An 18570-nucleotide genomic window follows, 5' to 3' on the forward strand; every position below is an offset into this window, starting at 1 on the left:
GGGCAGGGGGAGTTCTCCCCGGTGAGCTGGGGCCAATATTCATCCCTCAGCCAACGTCACTAAAAACAGATTATCTGGGTCATTATCACATTGCTGTTTGTGGGATCTTGCTGTGCGTAAATTGGCTGCTGCGTTTCCTACATTACAATAGTGACTACACTTCAAAAAGTACCTCATTGGCTGTAAAGTGCTTTGGGAGGTCCGGAGGTGGTGAAAGGCGCTACAGAAATGCAAGTCTTTTCTATAGGACATTAACTAACAGGTGGGTCAGTACCAGGGCGGGTGGAATGTTTGTTTTTTTTATTGTTTGGGAATTCCCTCCATATAAGGAGTTAAACAGATGCAAACCCCGCCCCAACCCAGGGGCATTGGGTTTTTTTTGTTGGCCGAATTTAAATAGCTGGAGAAAGCGGTCACTCGCCTTTAAGGATCAGAAGCAGTGGGGAATTTCAGGGAGAGGGAGAGCGACCCAGACCCGGACCCGGACCCAAGTCACATCCCGCACTCGGGCACCCGGAGCTCGGCCACCGACCTGCCCCGCAGCCCGGGCAGCGCTAACCGATTAGAATCGACACGGGACTCGATACATCGCGGGCTCTCCAGCGGGGGGGGGGGGTTTCTGTTTTGTTTCGTCTGCAGTTTCCCGGGACCCGGTCTGACTCGCCCGCTCTCTGCTTTCTGTTTAATTGATTGATTTCCCTTTTGTTTTGTTGTGCGTCCGATTCTAATCGATGTGATTATCCGACCGGAGTTCGTTGCGTTTGAGAAGCTGCACTCAGATCTTAACCTTCTTCCTCCTCCCGGCGCGACCTCTCTCCTCCGGGTAAAAGCCCCTCACTAACTTCTTGTCCAGCTCCCTGGTATCGACTCTAATCGATGTTTGGGGCGGAATGTTTTTTTTACAAAAAAACAAATTGGTAATTGCAAAATGATGTAAAAGACAATCTGCAAACTTGGATTTAAAAACCAATCTGCCGCATCCATTGGTTTTACTTGGTGGTACATCCGATTCTAATCGATATGGATCAATATCTGAAGAGTCGATGAGTTACCAAGTGATGATCTAAGTCTCTGCTGGTCTCCAACCCGGAGGGATCTTGAGGGCCGGGGTGATGCTTGTGTAGGCGAGGAGCCGTGAGCAGATTCTGCCTCTTTTCCAACTCGGTGATGGGGAATTGCCAAGACCTGGAATGCTGATCTGAAGTTTGCAGGAGTTCAGGACTCTGCGGTTGCATTGCGTGGGGCAATTCAGCCATGGGAGGCAAGCAGACCAAGGGGAGGCAGCCTTCGGGGTCGGCAGAGAGCCCTCAGCGCAGCCTGGGGTGCAAGAAGAAGACCCCGGGACTGGAGAGAGGCGACTTCCTCTCTTCCTTTGTGTTGAAGTCAGGGGACAGGTATGGGAAGTCACCAATCCCTCCACCCTACCAGAAACGGATCGCCGTGATTCAGGACATGGTGACGCTGGCGAAGCAGGGGAGGCAGGAGGAGGCCACGGACCTGCTGAGGAGCCTGCGACAGGTGAGTAGCCTTGCCCTCCCCTCTCTGTCTGTCTGTCTCTCTCTCTCTCTCTCTCTCTAGACACCAAGCTTGGCATCGCAGCAAATCGTTTTCTGCCAAAGGTTGTAGCTTAAACGCAGAAAGTCTTAACTGAACTGGAAAACGACCCCCTGCCCGCTTTTCCCATTCCCCGCGCCTCCTGCCCCCCTCGCCCTGCGCCTCCCTCTCCTCTCGGTCCGCCCGGCTCCCCCCATCTCCTCCCTCGCCCAAATCAGGGCACCTCACTGCTCTCCCACCACCCCGATTCATTCCCCTCCTCAGGAGATGACAATTCAAACCCTCCTTTATTTGACCCCCCGTTTCCATTTTTCATGTGCGAGGCTAAACACTTAAGTGTCGACGGGCTATTCAACCTTGGAACCCATCACAGCCAAACCCAATCCTGTCCTCACCCGGCGTGTGTATACACACACGTACACATACATGTACACACGCCAGCAGGGCTCACTGGATAGTGAACAGGAGCAGGCGCCCCTGGCTGATTCTTTTCCTAGCCCAGAGGAACTGAGGCCAAATTTAGTGCCCCCTACGACTGCCTGGCTGAGATCAGCCAGCTGAGCACCGGCCGAGAATGGTACCCAACAGCTTCCTGCCCCGCATAGCTCATTCAAACATCAGGCAGAATCTTGCTGACCAAACCACAGGAGAGTGGGACTAATTGGACAGCTCTTTCAAAGAGCCGGCACACACACGATGGGCCAAATGGCCTCCTTCTGTGCTGCATGATTCTATGAAACATCCCACCCATTCTGAAAGCGAAGTGTGAAAACACTTATGATGTTCTTTAACTTTTCTCTATTTATGTTGTGTGCTGAGATAGTTGGTGGGGAATAATTGCGGATGACATAATCAGGTTTGTCGGAGTTAGTGAGTGCGGGAGAGCTGAGTCCTCACTGGGGGTGCAAGAGTTAACTGGGCTGGGACGTCTCAGACATCCTATAATTTCAATTGCCTGAGCTCGGTGCCATCTCCCTCGCACAGTCAGGTTTGGCATTCACCATTCAGCAGCAATCCTTGTTCAAATCTTCTTAAAAACTCAACCAAATAGAGAGAGAAAAACAAAATTATCGGAATTTAATGATTGTTCGGTTAAAGCTTCACTGTTTAAAAATGCTTCAATTTTGTCAAATGCCACCAATTGCTCACCTCTTCAATAATTGTACTGAATTCCTCATCCCTACCGAAAGCACGAGGATTAATATTAGGATTAGGATTCCTTTCTTCACTCCCTCCCTCATTCAACCTGTGACTATCTCAATACTCTTTATGATCCTCAATCCAGTTTGGAAAAAAATATAATCAGATCTGAATAATAAGATCTGGAACACACTGCCTGAACAGGTGGTGGAAGCAGATTCTATAGGCAATTGGACATGTATTTGAAGAGGACTAATTTGCAGGGTTATGGGGAAAAGGCTGGGGTGTGGCACTAGCTCTTTCACAGAGCCAGCACAGGCACGACGGGCCAAATGGCCGCCTTCTGTGCTGTAAGATTCTATGAGCAGAACTGTTTAATTTTGTTTTTTTCCAGGGGAGTTAGGGGAAGGAACTCAGTGTCCTTTATAGTAGGGGATTCGCAGACGCTGGACAGGAGCAGGTCCAGGATCCAGTAATCAGACATGGATCCTGCGTGGGGCAGGTGCGAGGGGCCGAGTGGCCTTTCCTCACTTCTTCGGGCCATGTCTTTTCACCCCCTCCTCCTCGCAAAGGTGTGAGGTCTCGCTGGGGTACGGGTTCCGGTGGAGCGTGGGGGGGCCCACGTATGGCCCAGTATCACACCAGCAGGCACACTTACGCACGGAGCCACTGGGGGCGCCATTGCTCATTCTCTTAAACTTCTTAGAGTAATTAGTTGCCTCATCTGAACATTATTTAGCAGCATCTGTCCATCCCTGAGCTTTGCTATTTATTTAAACGGTTCATTATAACTCTCTGAGGATCAGCTGTGGCTCAGTGAATCGCACTTTTATCTGAGTCAGAAGGTGTGGATTCAAACCCCACTCCAGAGACTTGAGCCCATAATCCAGGCTGACGCTCCCAGTGCCAGTACCGAGGGAGTGCTACACTGTCAGAGGTGCCGTCTTTCGGATGAGACGTTAAACCGATGCCCCGTCTGCCCTCTCAGGTCAATGTGAAATATCCCACGGCCGCTATTGGAAGAAGAGCAGGGGAGTTCTCCCCAGTGTCCTGGGCCAATATTTATTCTCCAATCAACATCACTTAAAAACAGATTTTCTGCTCTTTATCTCATCGTTGTTTGTGGGATCTTGCTGTGCGCAAATTGGCTGCCGCGCTTCCCACATTACAACAGTGACTGCACTTGGAAAGTACTTCATTGGCTGTAAAGCGCATTGGGACGTCCTGAGGTTGTGAAAGGTGCTATATAAATGCAAGTCTTTCTTTCTATTATATCACAAACTGTCACCCAGCCTCTACCTCTTAAGGTGTGGATTAAACAGAGGACTGAGTGACCCTTGAGACTCTGTAGGTAAATGTCGGAGTAGGAAGGTCACAGCCTCGACCCCTGGGGTCAGTGCTGTGTCGGCTGAAATCGGTGTGGATGCTCCACGTTCCAGCCGGGACAGTGTCCGGTTACTGTGGGGGGAAAAAATGTAAAAAATCTCCCAAGTGGGAAATAACAGGACATTAGTAACAGGGGGAACAAGCAGCTTGTCCTCTACTCCGAGGAGCACAGCCTCTTGGGGTACAGTTCAGTGGGTGCTGGCTGTCCCCCATTGTCCATATGTGAGTGAGCCTCGCTGGTGAATTTCAGTGGGCTATTCTCTGGGGGAGGGGGAGCTATCACAGCCAAGCCCAATCATAATCTCAATTGGTGACCAATTTCCATCAAGAGGTCGCTGGGTTTGGAACAGGAGTGGGAACTGAGCAAAGATGGGCATTCAGACAGCTTGTATATGGACTGGGTGAGACGCTGCTCTTTCACCCCCAGGACCTGGGTTTCAGTCCGGTCCAGATTTCTGGGGTGAAAGCTGCTTTTCTCTGCTGCATTCAATGGCCCTCTGCAAAATGAGCCTGGTTAGCCTCAGTCCCGTTCCTAACCAGTGTGGCCCACATTGCAAAGATGCCCCCAATTCAGCAGAAGTTTACAAGCTCACAGGATTCTGGTGTGGACAAATGACACACTGGTGCAGTAGGGGGCATTTTCTGAGGTTGGCGATGAGGCACCTTGTTCGGACAGTGTAGAGGGAGCTTTACTCTGTATCTAACCCGTGCTGTACCTGCCCTGGGAGTGTTTGATGGGACAGTGTAGAGGGAGCTTTACTCTGTATCTAACCCGTGCTGTACCTGCCCTGGGAGTGTTTGATGGGACAGTGTAGAGGGAGCTTTACTCTGTATCTAACCCATGCTGTACCTGCCCTGGGAGTGTTTGATGGGACAGTGTAGAGGGAGCTTTACTCTGTATCTAACCCGTGCTGTACCTGCCCTGGGAGTGTTTGATGGGACAGTGTAGAGGGAGCTTTACTCTGTATCTAACCCATGCTGTACCTGCCCTGGGCGTGTTGGTCTCATGTGGGTCCCGCACAGTTAAGGGCAGCCCCAGCATAAGCCTGGTGACGGTAAGAGCTGGTTGTAACCAAAAAGGGCCATTCCCAACCATCGGCCTTAGCAATATTTTGCGGCTGGTTACGCAGGACGTTGCTTTGAGTGTTTAATTGGTACTAACCTGTAACCTGGTTATCCCACTGAATCAAACCTGAATAAAACAATTGGCCTGTTGACACTGCCACATGTAGTTGGTGTTTACCCGTTGATGGAGGGAACAAAACCCCTTCCTGAGGATGGTCACTTTGCCTCCAGTGGCATATTGCACGACCTCATTTATATTGGAGTTCTGCCTCCGAAAGCACAGGGCTCTAAACAAGACTTTGGCTCAATGGTATTGCTTGTATTTTCAAAACCCAAAAGCAAAGGTTCTAGCTTTGAAAACATCTGGTTCTGTTTACTGCCTGTGTGCGTGATCCAGGGCAGGGGAGAAGATGGAAAAGTCTAGAATCTCTCTCCTCGCCTGAATCTATTCCCGCTGTGAGACCTTGGCAGCAATCAATGAGCTCTGGCCAACTATTTAACCGATTGTGTCAACAGCCCAGGCTGGCACTGATACTTTAGGCTGTTTAACGATATAATTTCCAGGCTGGCATCTGTGGACCCGGTGTCAGGAGATTGAATGGGTGGATAGAGTCCATGATAGGGGAGAGTGTACAGGTGTGCGTGTGTGTACAGAGGGGAAGAGGGATCCGACAGAGACTCTTGTTTGACCTAGCACCATGATATCACAGTTGGCCATTTGCAGTACGCGGCAGTGGATGAGAAATGATTGGTGTGTTTTTGGTGTTTTGTTATTTTGGGTGTTGATGTTTCAGTAATTTATATCCAGTGGTTTTCAGTTTTTGTTGTAAGGTGTTGAGGCCAATATTCGTGACCGGGGGAGTCTGAACTAAATGGAAGTGAGGGAGTGTAAGGCAGCCCTAATAGCATTCAGTTTTCGTGGGTCAACTTATTTGCATAACTATTGGCGGCTGGGAGTGCAGATTTGCATGTGTGTGAGACTAACAGTGGGAACGCAAAGTTGCACGTGGGTGAACATTAAAGGGGAGAGGCGAAATAAGGGGACCAAAATTCTTACAGCCTTTGGAAAGGCTCGGAAGGCATCGGAACCCATTACAAGTTTGTTCTGCTTTAAGGAACAGCTGGAATGGGAAGTTGATAGGACGGAGATTCTGAAATGATGGACCAATTAGGGTGCAGGGCCTTTTCATTCAAACCCACCTTATGATTTCATTAATAAATATTAATTAATTAATTTAAGGGAAGGCATGGCCCAAGGCAGATCCTACAGACAATGACATAGAATTTACAGCACTGAAACAGGCCATTCGGCCCAACTGGTCTGTGCTGGTGTTTATGCTCCACACGAGTCTCCTCCCTCCCCCCTTCATCGAGCACTATCAGCAAACCCTTCTATTCCTTTCTCCCTTATGTACTTATCTAGTTTCCCTTTAAATGCCTCCGTTATTCCCCTCAACTACTCCTTGTGGTGGTGAGTTCCACATTCTCACCACTCTCTGGGTCAACATAGAAACATAGAAAATAGAAGCAGGAGTAGGCCATTCGGCCCTTCCAGCCTGCTCCGCCATTCAATATGATCATGGCTGATCCTCTATCTCAATACCATATTCCCGTTCTCTTCCCCATACCCCTTGATGCCTTTTGTGTCTAGAAATCTATCTATCTCCTTCTTCAATATATTCAGATATAAAGAAGTTTCTTCTGAATTCTCTATTGGATTTATTAAGTGACTATTTTATATTTATGACCTCTAGTTTTGGACTCGCACACATTTTCTCTACATCTGCCCTAGGAAACATTCTGATAATCTTAAAAACCTCCATCAGGTCACCCCTTAACCTTTTTTCTAGAGAAAAGAGCCACAGCCTGTTCAGTCATTCCTGATATTTATAACCTCTCAGTTCTGTATCATCCTAGTAAATCTTTTTTGCACCTTCTCCAGTGCCTCTATATTTTTTTTATGACATGGAGACCAGAACTGTGCACAGTACTTCAAATGTGGTCTAACCAAGATTTGATAGCATAAATTCTCTGCTTTTCAATTCTATTCCTCTAGAAATGAACCCGTGTTTTGTTTAAAGACGAGGTAAAGTCAGGCTCCTGGGCACGCTAGCTTTTACTGCTGGATTGCGATAGTGATAAGCCGATCTGTGCACCTCATTTATCCCAGGCGCACTCCTTAATCATCGCTGGCAGAAGTTTGGGACTGCATAATTGGATCCGTTTGTCCCTAAAGGTTATCTCCACCCGGAAACTTCGGCTCCTGTTAAGCTGATTTGACTCCTTCCTGAGAAAATAGCGAAGAGCCGAGTGACTGAATGTCAGCTGGTCGATGCTGCGAGAGTCTAGAGTGGCCCCTACATTGCTTGTATCTATTATCTCTGATCTAATGGCACCATTACCATAAAGAACGTGCTGTACCCATTATTGGAAACACCGATTGAGAACAGAAGCTGAAATTTAAGCCTGCTTTGGTCTGCTGTCCTTCACCTTTTATTCTCTCTCTCTAGTTTTCTCCTCTTTTCTCCAGAAGGCGCTGACTGACTACAGAAGGCCCATCGCCACCTTCTCAAGGGGTAAATAGGAGATGGGCAATAAATGCCGGCCATGCCAGCAAAGCCCACATCATGAGAAGGAACGTCACTGGGATATGGTCCAACCGCTTTCCGGTATTTAACCCAGGGACACAGTCTTCATGTGTGCGCTTAGTCATTGATTGTTAGCCAGCTGTTCCACTACTGGGGCATCACAGCTGTCCGTACGTGGTGTCTCACATGCAGCTTCCGGCTGGAGCCAGTACACAGCGATCAGAAACCAGGACCCTGGCTGATTGATTTTTTTTTCACTGTAAGCTTAAGAACGCTGAGGCTAGTGGCAGTGGCCAATCAGCCCCTCGACCCTACCCTGCTTGCCCTTGCTTTTTTGAAGGAATGGTCCTGCAAAGGTACAATCTCGTGATCAAAACTGTAAGATCCTCAAATCTAATTGTGCAAGAATCTATACCATAAATAGCACCTTACCACATCTCAGAAACACCACAGATAATGAATGAGCCTCAATGACTGTTTCTTATGGCAGCCACACAGCAAGATCCCACAAACAACAACGAGATAAATGACCAATTAATCTGTTTATTGACGGTGTTGGCTGAGGGAGGAACGTTGGGCCCAGGACACCGGGAGAAATCCCTGCTCTTCTTCCAATAGGGCCCTGGGATCTTCTGCATCATAATCCGCGAAAGGGTGTATATTTTGTAAAACTCCGTTTTTTAAAAAACTGTTCTCGGGATGTGGGCGAGGCCGGCATTTATTGCCCATCCCTAATTGCCCTTGAGAAGGTGGTGGTGAGCCGCCTTCTTGAACCGCTGCAGTCTGTGTGGTGACGGTTCTCCCACAGTGCTGTTAGGAAGGGAGTTCCAGGATTTTGACCCAGCGACGATGAAGGAACGGCGATATATTTCCAAGTCTGGATGGTGTGTGACTCGGAGGGGAACGTGTTGTTTTTGTTTCTTCGCTTTCTTCCCTTGGGGAACAATGTGAAGTAGTGGGAGGATTCGCAGGCTGATTGACAGTCTGACAGGCCGCGACGTGAACACTCCTTCCGTGGCCGTACAGCCGATAGTGGGAGGGGGTGGTGGGGGTTCGTCCTGTAGGGTGAGAGGGTTTCTTGGGCTCCCACGTACGACGAGGGGGGGGACACCCACATCCACCGGACAGAAGAATCCCGCTGGATGTCAGCCCAGAATTCAGAGCCAGAGCTCCGGTCACCACTCCCCGGGACTGTCCGGAGCTCCGGTCTCCACTCCCCGGGACTGTCCGGAGCTCCGGTCACCGCCCCCCCCCCTCCCCGGGACTGTCCGGAGCTCCGGTCACCGCCCCCCCCCCGGGACTGTCCGGAGCTCCGGTCACCGCCCCCCCCGGGACTGTCCGGAGCTCCGGTCACCGCCCCCCGGACTGTCCGGAGCTCCGGTCACCGCCCCCCCGGGACTGTCCGGAGCTCCGGTCACCGCCCCCCCGGGACTGTCCGGAGCTCCGGTTACCGCCCCCCGGGACTGTCCGGAGCTCCGGTCACCGCCACCCCCCCCCTCCCCGGGACTGTCCGGAGCTCCGGTCACCGCCCCCCCCCCCGGGACTATCCGGCGCTCCGGTCACCGCCACCCCCCCCCCCGGGACTGTCCGGAGCTCCGGTCACCACTCCCCCCCACCCCGGGACTGTCTGGAGCTCCAGTCACAGCCCCCCTCCCCGGGACTGTCCGGAATGATGGTTCAAACCCCGCACCTTCTGACCCAGAGGCGGGAGTGGCTCCCACTGAATCAAAGGCTCGGTCCCAGAGCAATTAAAAAAACAATGACAGTATGTTTGGGTTTTCATTTGAAAATTAATAGAAATACGAAGCTATGTTGTGTTGGAATGATTCATCGAATTATTGGTGCGTTCACTGAAGAGCTGACTGGGGGACAGTCTGACTGATTGAGAGTTGACACACACTGAGCCCTGCACTCCCTCAATCACAGCGTTGTATTACTGCTGATCCATTAATGCTTCATTAAATCGGCCTGATGGAAGCTGACAGTACATCAGCAGATTATTCAGGGTTTATCTGAAATCGAAGGGGCCTCTCCACTGATTTCAAACACTCGAGTAAAATGAATGCAGCTCGCAAACCTCTCCATTGTCACAGGAATACTCACCGGGCCCCAATCCTGCCGCAGAGAAACATTTCACACCCTTTGGCTGTCACTGTTTTATCCATTTTTCTCTTATCCATTATGATATACACTGATTCTGTGTACCATATGAGATGCACAGTGACTATTCTCCATAATCTACACATAGGCTGCTAATCCCTATAACGTACACAGGGGCTGCTGTTCTCTGTAATATACACAGGGGCTGCTAATCCCTATAACGTACACAGGGGCTGCTGTTCTCTGTAATATACACAGGGGCTGCTAATCCCTATGTACACAGAGGCTGCTGTTCTCTATAATATACACGGGGGCTGCTAATCCCTGTAATATACACAGGGGCTGTTATTGCCTGTAACATGTATCGGAATGTCACCAGTTCAGTTCCCCCCACCGCCTGTGACAACAGAACCTGCTCAGGGTGGAATGAAACCCCACAGCTGCTGGTTCAAGACCGGACACGTCTGGGGGGGGGGGTCCGTGCTGTACCGAGAAATCATTTCATCCCGCTTGTTCCCGACATCATGTGCGGCCCCTGTTGTTCTCCAGCTCAGTACTCGGTTCCAATACACTCCAGGATGCTCGTGTACTAACAGAACGCTGGGCGCAGTGTCTGTACTGTCAGCGGTGTCTCCTCTGACCGACTTGCCCTCCCTCTCATCACTGTCCTTGTATGACTGCCCACTGCCGGCTCGGGACTGTGCAGTCAGCAGATCTTGAGGTGACATTGAGTCCCAGCGATGTGGAGAATTACAGGAGACGGTCACTCTCCAGAGAATGTTCAGGGATGGTTTGTGAAGCAGCAGCTAATGTCTCAGTAAAACCCCTGCAAGTGGGGACAATCTTTTTTTTATAATCTCCATCAAATATCATAGAAGAAAAAACGTCTATCTACCTATATTTTTCCATATAAATCTTTTATCTATGTATAAAATTCTGTAGCCTTCCTGGTTGTCATGATTTAGTACTGAAGTGTCAGCCGTGGCTCAGTGGGGAGCCTTCTTGCCTCTGAGCCAGAAGGTCGTGAGTTCAAGTCCCACTCCAGAGACTTGAGGGCATAATCCAGGCTGAGACTCCCAGTGCAGTACTGAGGGGGTGCTGCACTGTCGGAGGCGCCGACTTTCGGATGAGACATTAAACCGAGGCCCCGTCTGCCCTTTCGGGTGAACGCAAAAGATCCCACGGCCGCTATTTGAAGAAGAGCAGGGATGTTCTCCCCGATATTTATCACTAAAAACAGATGATCTGGTCATTATCTCATTGCTGTTTGTGGGATCTTGCTGTGCACAAATTGGCTGCTGCGTTTCCTACATTACAACAGTGACTACACTTCAAAAGTACTTCATTGGCTGCAAAGCGCTTTGGAACCTCCTGAGGTCATGAAAGGTGCTATAGAAATTTTCTTTTTTCTACTTTAATGACATCAGAATGACACTAATACCTGCCTTTGTTACTTTTAATAGGTAACACCGTATAGTGCTGCTATTCAGCCCTCCCACCACTCGCAGCTCTGTGCCACCCAGCTCGCTCACCATTTTGCCCTGTTACAAAAAACACAGCTAAAAGACATTGTGTTTTCTCTGGCTCCTGGGAGCAGAACCATGAGAGATTCACTAACAACATATTAAAAGTCTTGTGTGTAATGTGCACTTTTTGTAAAAGTCACACATACTTCCTCAAGCACATTCCCTGTTAGAGTTTGTTATTACATAGAATCAAAGAATTACATAGAATTTACAGCACAAAAACAGGCCATTCGGCCCCACTGGTCTATGCTGGTATTTATGCTCCACACGAGCCTCCTCCCTCCCTACTTCATCTCATCCTATCAGCATATCCTTCTATTCCTTTCTCCCTCATGTGTTTATCCAGCTTCCCCTTAAATGGATCTACACTATTCGCCTCAACTACTCCTTGTAGTAGCGAGTTCCACATTCTATCTTATATTTCTGACCTCTAGTTCTGGTCTCCCCGGCAAATGGAAACATTTTCTCTACGTCTACCCTATCAAACCCTTTCATAATCTTAAAAACCTCTATCAGGTCACCCCTCAGCCTTCTCTTTTCTGGAGAAAAGAGCCCCAGCCTGCAATAAAACAGGATACCCTCTGAATCACCATGGGAGATTCACTAGTAATATATTGGGAGTCTTGCATACAGTGCATACTTCCTGTAACACCCCCATGTCACTGTATCATTGTCAAATTTATTATAATCAGCACAAATTTATTCTAACGTAAACAAACGTGCTGGGAAAATTAATTCTAACACAACCAATTGGATCATCGTTCCCATCTCTTGACTCCCAGCCCCGGTCCTGCTGATACTGTAGGCCTTGACTTTCACTATCTCATAGACTGTAGCAAATTATGGAAAGTAACAAAACAAATGAAAAAGAATTGAACAGCCCAATTATTTCTACAATGATTCCAAGGTCTTTGCCTCTGTCTCTGTCTCATTCAATCTCTTGTCTCTCTCTCTCACTTTGTGTGTGTGTCTCTCTCTCTCTTCCCCATCTCACTCACTCTACCTCTCCGTCCCATGTTCCCGCACATAATCCGCTCCTGTTTTTATGGTTGACCTTATATTAAACAAAACCCTTCAATCTGTTAGTCTCGGGGGGATATCCATCTCTCCTCCGCATCCAGACGTCACACAGACAGGCCTGAAGTTGTGGCTCGTAACTCAGGATTTACTGCTAATTGTAGGGTAGCTTTGTCTGGATCTTGGCTCTGGGCCTCAAACCTTCAGCTCTAATATTTACTGAGGGCTCTGACTGTCAGATGCAGGCTGTGAGCTGACTCCCCGACTCCTGTGCAGAGTTATTAACGAACGTTTCAGGAAAAGAAGGGGGACATTCAGCCCCTCGAACCTGTTCAGCCATTCAATCAGATAATGGCTGATCTGTACCTCAACTCCATTTTCATGCCGTTGCTCCATATCCCTCGATACCCTCACCCAACAAAACTCTATCAATCTCAGTCTTGAAATTTTCACTTGATCCCCAGCATCTACAGCCTTTTGGGGGGGAAAGTGTTTATATTTGAACAGGATCAGATTTGGATGGATGTGATGCCTCCCACGGTCGTATAGCCTGGCTGCCACTCACTGTCTGGGGCTCACACATGTGGAGAATGGGAAGTATTAAAGTGCGACTGAAGTCTGCGCACCTTGGGGAAAGGGGGGAAGAAATACATTTTGCCGTAAAAGGCATCACTGACTGACAGTGGGAAAGTTGCAGCAGTTCCCACTCTGTGACAGGCCACCGTGCAACAGTCCCACGCTCGATAAACCCATTCGCACAATCACCCCGGCCAAACTATCACACTTGTCCTGCCACGGTGCTGGCGGAGAGCAGAATCTGTGGCCAGTCGAGAGATCTCTACTTGGGGGAAGAGATCTCAACACAGGGTACCCAGCACCCGCAGGCATAGCTGTGGGCTGGCAGAGTTGGAGGGCACTCTCCGTCACTGGTTGGAGTTGGTTGGGGGAGCGGGGGTTGGATTATGCAGTCAGGCAGTGGCTGAATGTTCATCTGTGAGGAGATCGGAGGCAGCTGTGATTCATTCCGAGGTCTCCGACGGATACTGGGATAGCATCAGCCATGGCTGAGTGGGCAGCACGCTCGCTTTGGAGTCAGAAGGTCATGGGTTCAAGCCCCACTCCAGAGACTTGAGCCCATAATCTAGGCCCGACACACGCAGTGCCAGTACTGAGGGAGTGCTGCACTGTTGGAGGTGCCGTCTTTCAGATGATGTAAACCGAGGCCCCGCCTGTCCTCTCAGGTGGATGTAAAAGATCCCACGGCCACTATTGGAAGAAGAGCAGGGGAGTTCTCCCCAGTGTCCTGGGGCCCAATATTTATCACTCAACGAACATCACTAAAAACAGATTATCTGGTCATTATCACATTGCTGTTTGTGGGATCTTGCTGTGCACACATTAGCTGCCGCGTTTCCTACATTACAACAGTGACTACACTTCAAAAAGTACTTCATTGGCTGTAAAGCGCTTTGGGACGTCCTGAGGTGGTGAAAGGCGCTATAGAAATGCAAGTCCTTTCTTACTGTTTATTTTGATCCCTTGCTGTAGGATCTGGGGATGGAATCGACCTCATTGGATGATGTCCTGTGCAGATACGCCAGCTTCCGCAATCTGGTGGACCCCATTACCCACGACCTGATCATCAGCCTGGCTCGCTACATCCACTGCCCCAAACCGGTAAGGGCATTGCCCCTCTTTCTGTTCCCCAGTGACCAGTGACTTAGAAACATAGAAAATTTACGGCACAGAAGGAGGCCGTTCAGCCCATCACGTCCGTTCCAGCCGAGAAAGAGCCACCCAGCTCAATCCCACATTCCAGCACTTGGTCCGTAGCCCTGTAGGTTACAGCACTTCAAGCGCACATCTAAGTACTTTTTAAATGCGATGAGGGTTTCTGTCTCTACCACCCTCTCAGGCAGTGAGTTCCAGACCCCCATCACCCTCTGTTTCCTCAGCTCCCCTCTAATCCTTCTACCAATTACTTTAAATCTCTGCCCCCTGGTCACTGATCCCTCTGCTAAGGGAAATAGGTCCTCCCTATCCACTCTATCTAGGCCCCTCATAATTTTGTACACCTCAATTAAATCTGTACTCAGCCTCCTCTGTTCCAAAGAAAACAACCCCAGCCTATCCAATCTTTCCTCACAACTAAAATTCTCCAGTCCTGACAACATCCTCATAAATCTCCTCTGCACCCTCTCGAGTGCAATTACATCCTTCCTGTAATGTGGTGACCAGAACTGTACTCAGTACTCAAGCTGTGACCTAACTAGTGTTTTATACAGTTCTAGAATAACCTCCCTGCTCTTACATTCTGTGCCTCGGCTAATAAAGGAAAGTATCGCATATGCCTTTTTAACCACCTTATCTACCTGTCCTGCTACCTTCAGGGATCTGTGGACATGCACTCCAAGGTCCCTCTGTTCCTCTACACTTCTCAGTATCCCCCCATTTATTGTGTATTCCCTTGCCTTATTTGCCCTCCTCAAATGCATTGCCTCACACTTCTCCTGATTGAATTCCATTTGCCACTTTTCTGCCCACCTGACCAGTCCATTGATATCTTCCTGCAGTCTACAGCTTTCCTCCTCACTATCAACCACACGGCCAATTTTTGTATCATCTGCAAACTTCTTAAATCAAGCCCCCTACATTTAAGTATAAATCATTAATATAAACCACAAAAAGCAAGGGACCCAGTACTGAGCCCTGCGGAACCGCACTGGAAACAGCCTTCCAGTCACAAAAACACCCATCGACCATTACCCTTTGCTTCCTGCCACTGAGCCAATTTTGGATCCAACTTGCCACTTTACTTGGATCCCATGGGCTTTTACTTTTTTGACCAGTCTGCCACGTGGGACCTTGTCAAAAGCCTTGCTAAAATCCACGTACACTACATCAAACGCACTACCCTCATTGACCCTGCTCGTTACCTCCTCAAAAAATTCAATCAAGTTAGTCAGACATGACCTTCCCTGAACAAATCCATGCTTACTGTCCTTGATTAATCCGTGCCTTTCTAAATCCTGTCCCTCAGAATAGATTCCAATAATTTGCCCACCACCGAGGTTAGACTGACTGGCCTATAATTACTCGGTCTATCTCTTTCTCCCTTTTTAAACAACAGTACAACGCTAGCAGTCCTCCAATCCTCTGGCACCACGCCTGTAGCCAGGGAGGATCGGAAAATGATGGCCAGAGCCTCCGCTATTTCCTCCCTTGCTTCTCTTAACAGCCTGGGATACATTTCATCCGGGCCTGGCCATTTATCTACTTTCAAAGATGCTAAACCCCTTAATACTTCCTCTCTCATTGTTTATCTCATCCAATATTTCACACTCCTCCTCCTTAACTACAATCTCTGCATCGTCCCCCTCTTTTGTGAAGACAGACGCAAAGTATTCATTAAGGTCCCAGGTCCCAAAGGTTCAGGGTGTCGTTGCCAAGGACTCTGGGGCTGAGCTGACAGATGCTTCCCGTCGGTTGACTGGGGGGCGGGAGACAGTCTGTGGCGTGTGTGCCGTCTGTACTGAGGCTCATCGGCCATGGGGGGAGGTCTGGGTCCAGGAATGGGAGCCGCGATCACGGATCGCGGCTCCCATTCCTGGACCCAGACCTCCCCCCATGGCCGATGAGCCTCAGTACAGACGGCTGTTTGAAAGCTGGTGGGAGGATGCTGGTGCCCCAGGTCTATATCGTCTAGTGGGTGTAATGGGGTCATGAGTCTCCATGTTTCTCTCCTCTGCCTGTTCCCTTCTCTGTAAGAGCTAGTATATCAATACATTAACTGTAAATGGGTGGAAAAGACATCTCTCTCTCTCTCTCTCTCTCTCTCTGTCTCTCTCTTTCTCTGCACCTCTATCTTTTTCTCACTGACTATTCCTCTCTGTGCCTATTTATCTCTCTCTCTTTGACTGTTTCTCTCTCACCGGTATTTATTGCCCATCCCTAATTGCCCTTGAGAAGGTGGTGGTGAGCCGCCTTCTTGAACCGCTGCAGTCCGTGTGGTGAAGGTTCTCCCACAGTGCTGTTAGGAAGGGAGTTCCAGGATTTTGACCCAGCGACGATGAAGGAACGGCGATATATTTCCAAGTCGGGATGGTGTGTGACTTGGAGGGGAACGTGCAGGTGGTGGTGTTCCCATGTACCTGCTGCTCTTGGCCTTCTAGGTGGTAGAGGTCGCGGGTTTGGCAGATGCTGTTGAAGAAGCCTTGGCGAGTTGCTGCAGTGCATCCTAGATCTTTAGAAACCACTGCCTGAAAATTGTTTATTTCAGAGCCACGCTAGTAGAATTTATTTCTGTGGGACAGACATGGTGAGCCTGCTCTAAAGCCTCTTAAAGTCGATTGAAATATTCCTCCACACTGTCTTGTTAAAGCAAGACCTCAAACGAGAAGCTTTCATTGAAATATGTGGGCCGATGGTAGAAACAGATCCTGATTTAATTAGCTGCACTGTATAATTCAGATTAACCAGCAAGTCCTTGTACCTTGTTGAGATGTTAATTACATTTTTCTTGGCCTCTGTCCTCGTGAATCTTATTGTATTCACAGGAACTCGGCTGCAGAAATATTGGCTTCCCTCCCCTCTAGTGCATTTTTGATTTGCCCTTTGCTGCTCTCCTGACCTAGTGTACCCCTTCCCTGGGCAAGGAGGGCAGTGGGCAGTTTGCCCCTTGAGGCTCTGTCACTGACGTTTCTTTTTTAGCTCAGTCAAGAGCATTCGCTGGGACCCCGCCCCCCCCCATAGCATGCGTCCCTCCCTCCTGTGGGAATACCCTCGGGATTGCACTCTAGTCTCTGAGTCAGAAGTTCGTGGGTTCGAGCCCCACTCCGGAGATTTGAGCCCATAATCCAGGTTGTCACTCCCCTGGTGCAGTACTGAGGGAGTGTAGCACTGTCGGAGGTGCCGTCTTTCAGATGAGACGTTAAACCTAGATCTCTTATATGATAAGTGTTAAGGGGTTAAATTATGGGGACAGGTTGCGTAAACTTGGTTTGTATTCCCCTGAGTTTTGAAGGTTGAGAGGTGATCTAATCGAGGTGTTTAAAAGGATTTGGTAGCGTAGATAGAGAGAAACTATTTCATCTGGTGGGGGGAGTCCAGAACAAGGGGGCATAACCTTAAAATTAGAGCCAGGCCGTTCAGGGGTGATGTCAGGAAGCACTTCTTCACACAAAGGGGAGTGGGAATCTGGAACTCTCTCCCCAAAAAGGCTGTGGATGCTGGGGATCAATTGGAGCTTTCGAGATCGAGGTCAATAGATTTTTGTTGGGTAAGGGCATCGAGGGATTGGAGCAAGACAGAGTTGAGGAACAAATCAGCCATGATCTAGTTGAATGGCAGATCAGAATCGAAGGGCTGAATGGCCTCCTCCTGTCCCTATGAAATGATCTAGTCACTATTTGAAGAAGAGTAGGGAGTTCTGCTGGTGTCCTGACCAACATTCCTCCCTCAATCAAAATGCAAGAACAGATCACTGATTTATCTCAGTGCTGTGGGATCTTACTGTGAGCAAAATGGCTGCTGCATTTACCTACATAACAAGAGGTGCTGCACTTCAAAGTAATTCATTATATGGGAAGGGTTCGGGGTGCTTGTTCAGAAATGTGATAGGGCAACTACAAAATGCAGCTCCAATTTCTTAAGAAATATTAAAATCAGCTTAATGAACGAAATCTCTCTTCCATCGCGCTGTGTCCCAGCTTGAACATGTGACAGAGTTGCTGCCAGGTGGGGTTTGGAGCGATCTCTCGTTCTGAGCTGCACATTACTTGGAGTGTCTGAGTTCAGAGCCCAAGAGGCCACCGATGGGGTAAAGTGCTGCACTTAAACTACTCAGTGTTTGGCCAGTAGCCAGTGATATAATAAAATGATTTATGTGGAAACTCTCAGTGCTGTACATGAAGGAGACAGAGAGAGGGAGAGAGAGAGAGAGAGAGACAGACAGAGAGAGAGACAGAGACAGAGCGACAGAGAGAGAGACAGAGACAGAGACAGAGCGACAGAGAGAGAGAGAGACCCAGGGCCAAAAAACCTCATCTCCTTAAGTGGATTGAGCATTTGCTGTGATTAAATTCTCAAGTGGAAAAGTCTTTTTAATCTGAAATATTTTGATTTAAATCTTGTAACCAGCTCGGGCTGCAGTAATGTTTATCTAGATCACAACAGTGATCTCAGTTCATTGGCTA

General features: G+C 48.9%; 1 protein-coding gene across 1 annotated transcript in view; it reads left to right on the forward strand.

Moving 5' to 3' along the window:
* Window positions 1-412: 412 nt before the first annotated feature.
* Window positions 413-18570, forward strand: part of lrrc75a (leucine rich repeat containing 75A) — a 57846-nt gene continuing 39688 nt past the window's right edge. Inside the window, exons 1-2 of the mRNA XM_068008565.1 lie at window positions 413-1518; window positions 13925-14053. Coding sequence (XP_067864666.1) covers window positions 1255-1518; window positions 13925-14053 — 393 coding nt within the window. The 5' untranslated portion in view covers window positions 413-1254. The remainder of the gene's footprint in view (window positions 1519-13924; window positions 14054-18570) is intronic.

Source organism: Heptranchias perlo, chromosome 28 (assembly GCF_035084215.1).
Source record: "Heptranchias perlo isolate sHepPer1 chromosome 28, sHepPer1.hap1, whole genome shotgun sequence".
In the NCBI taxonomy this organism is placed as follows: domain Eukaryota; kingdom Metazoa; phylum Chordata; class Chondrichthyes; order Hexanchiformes; family Hexanchidae; genus Heptranchias; species Heptranchias perlo.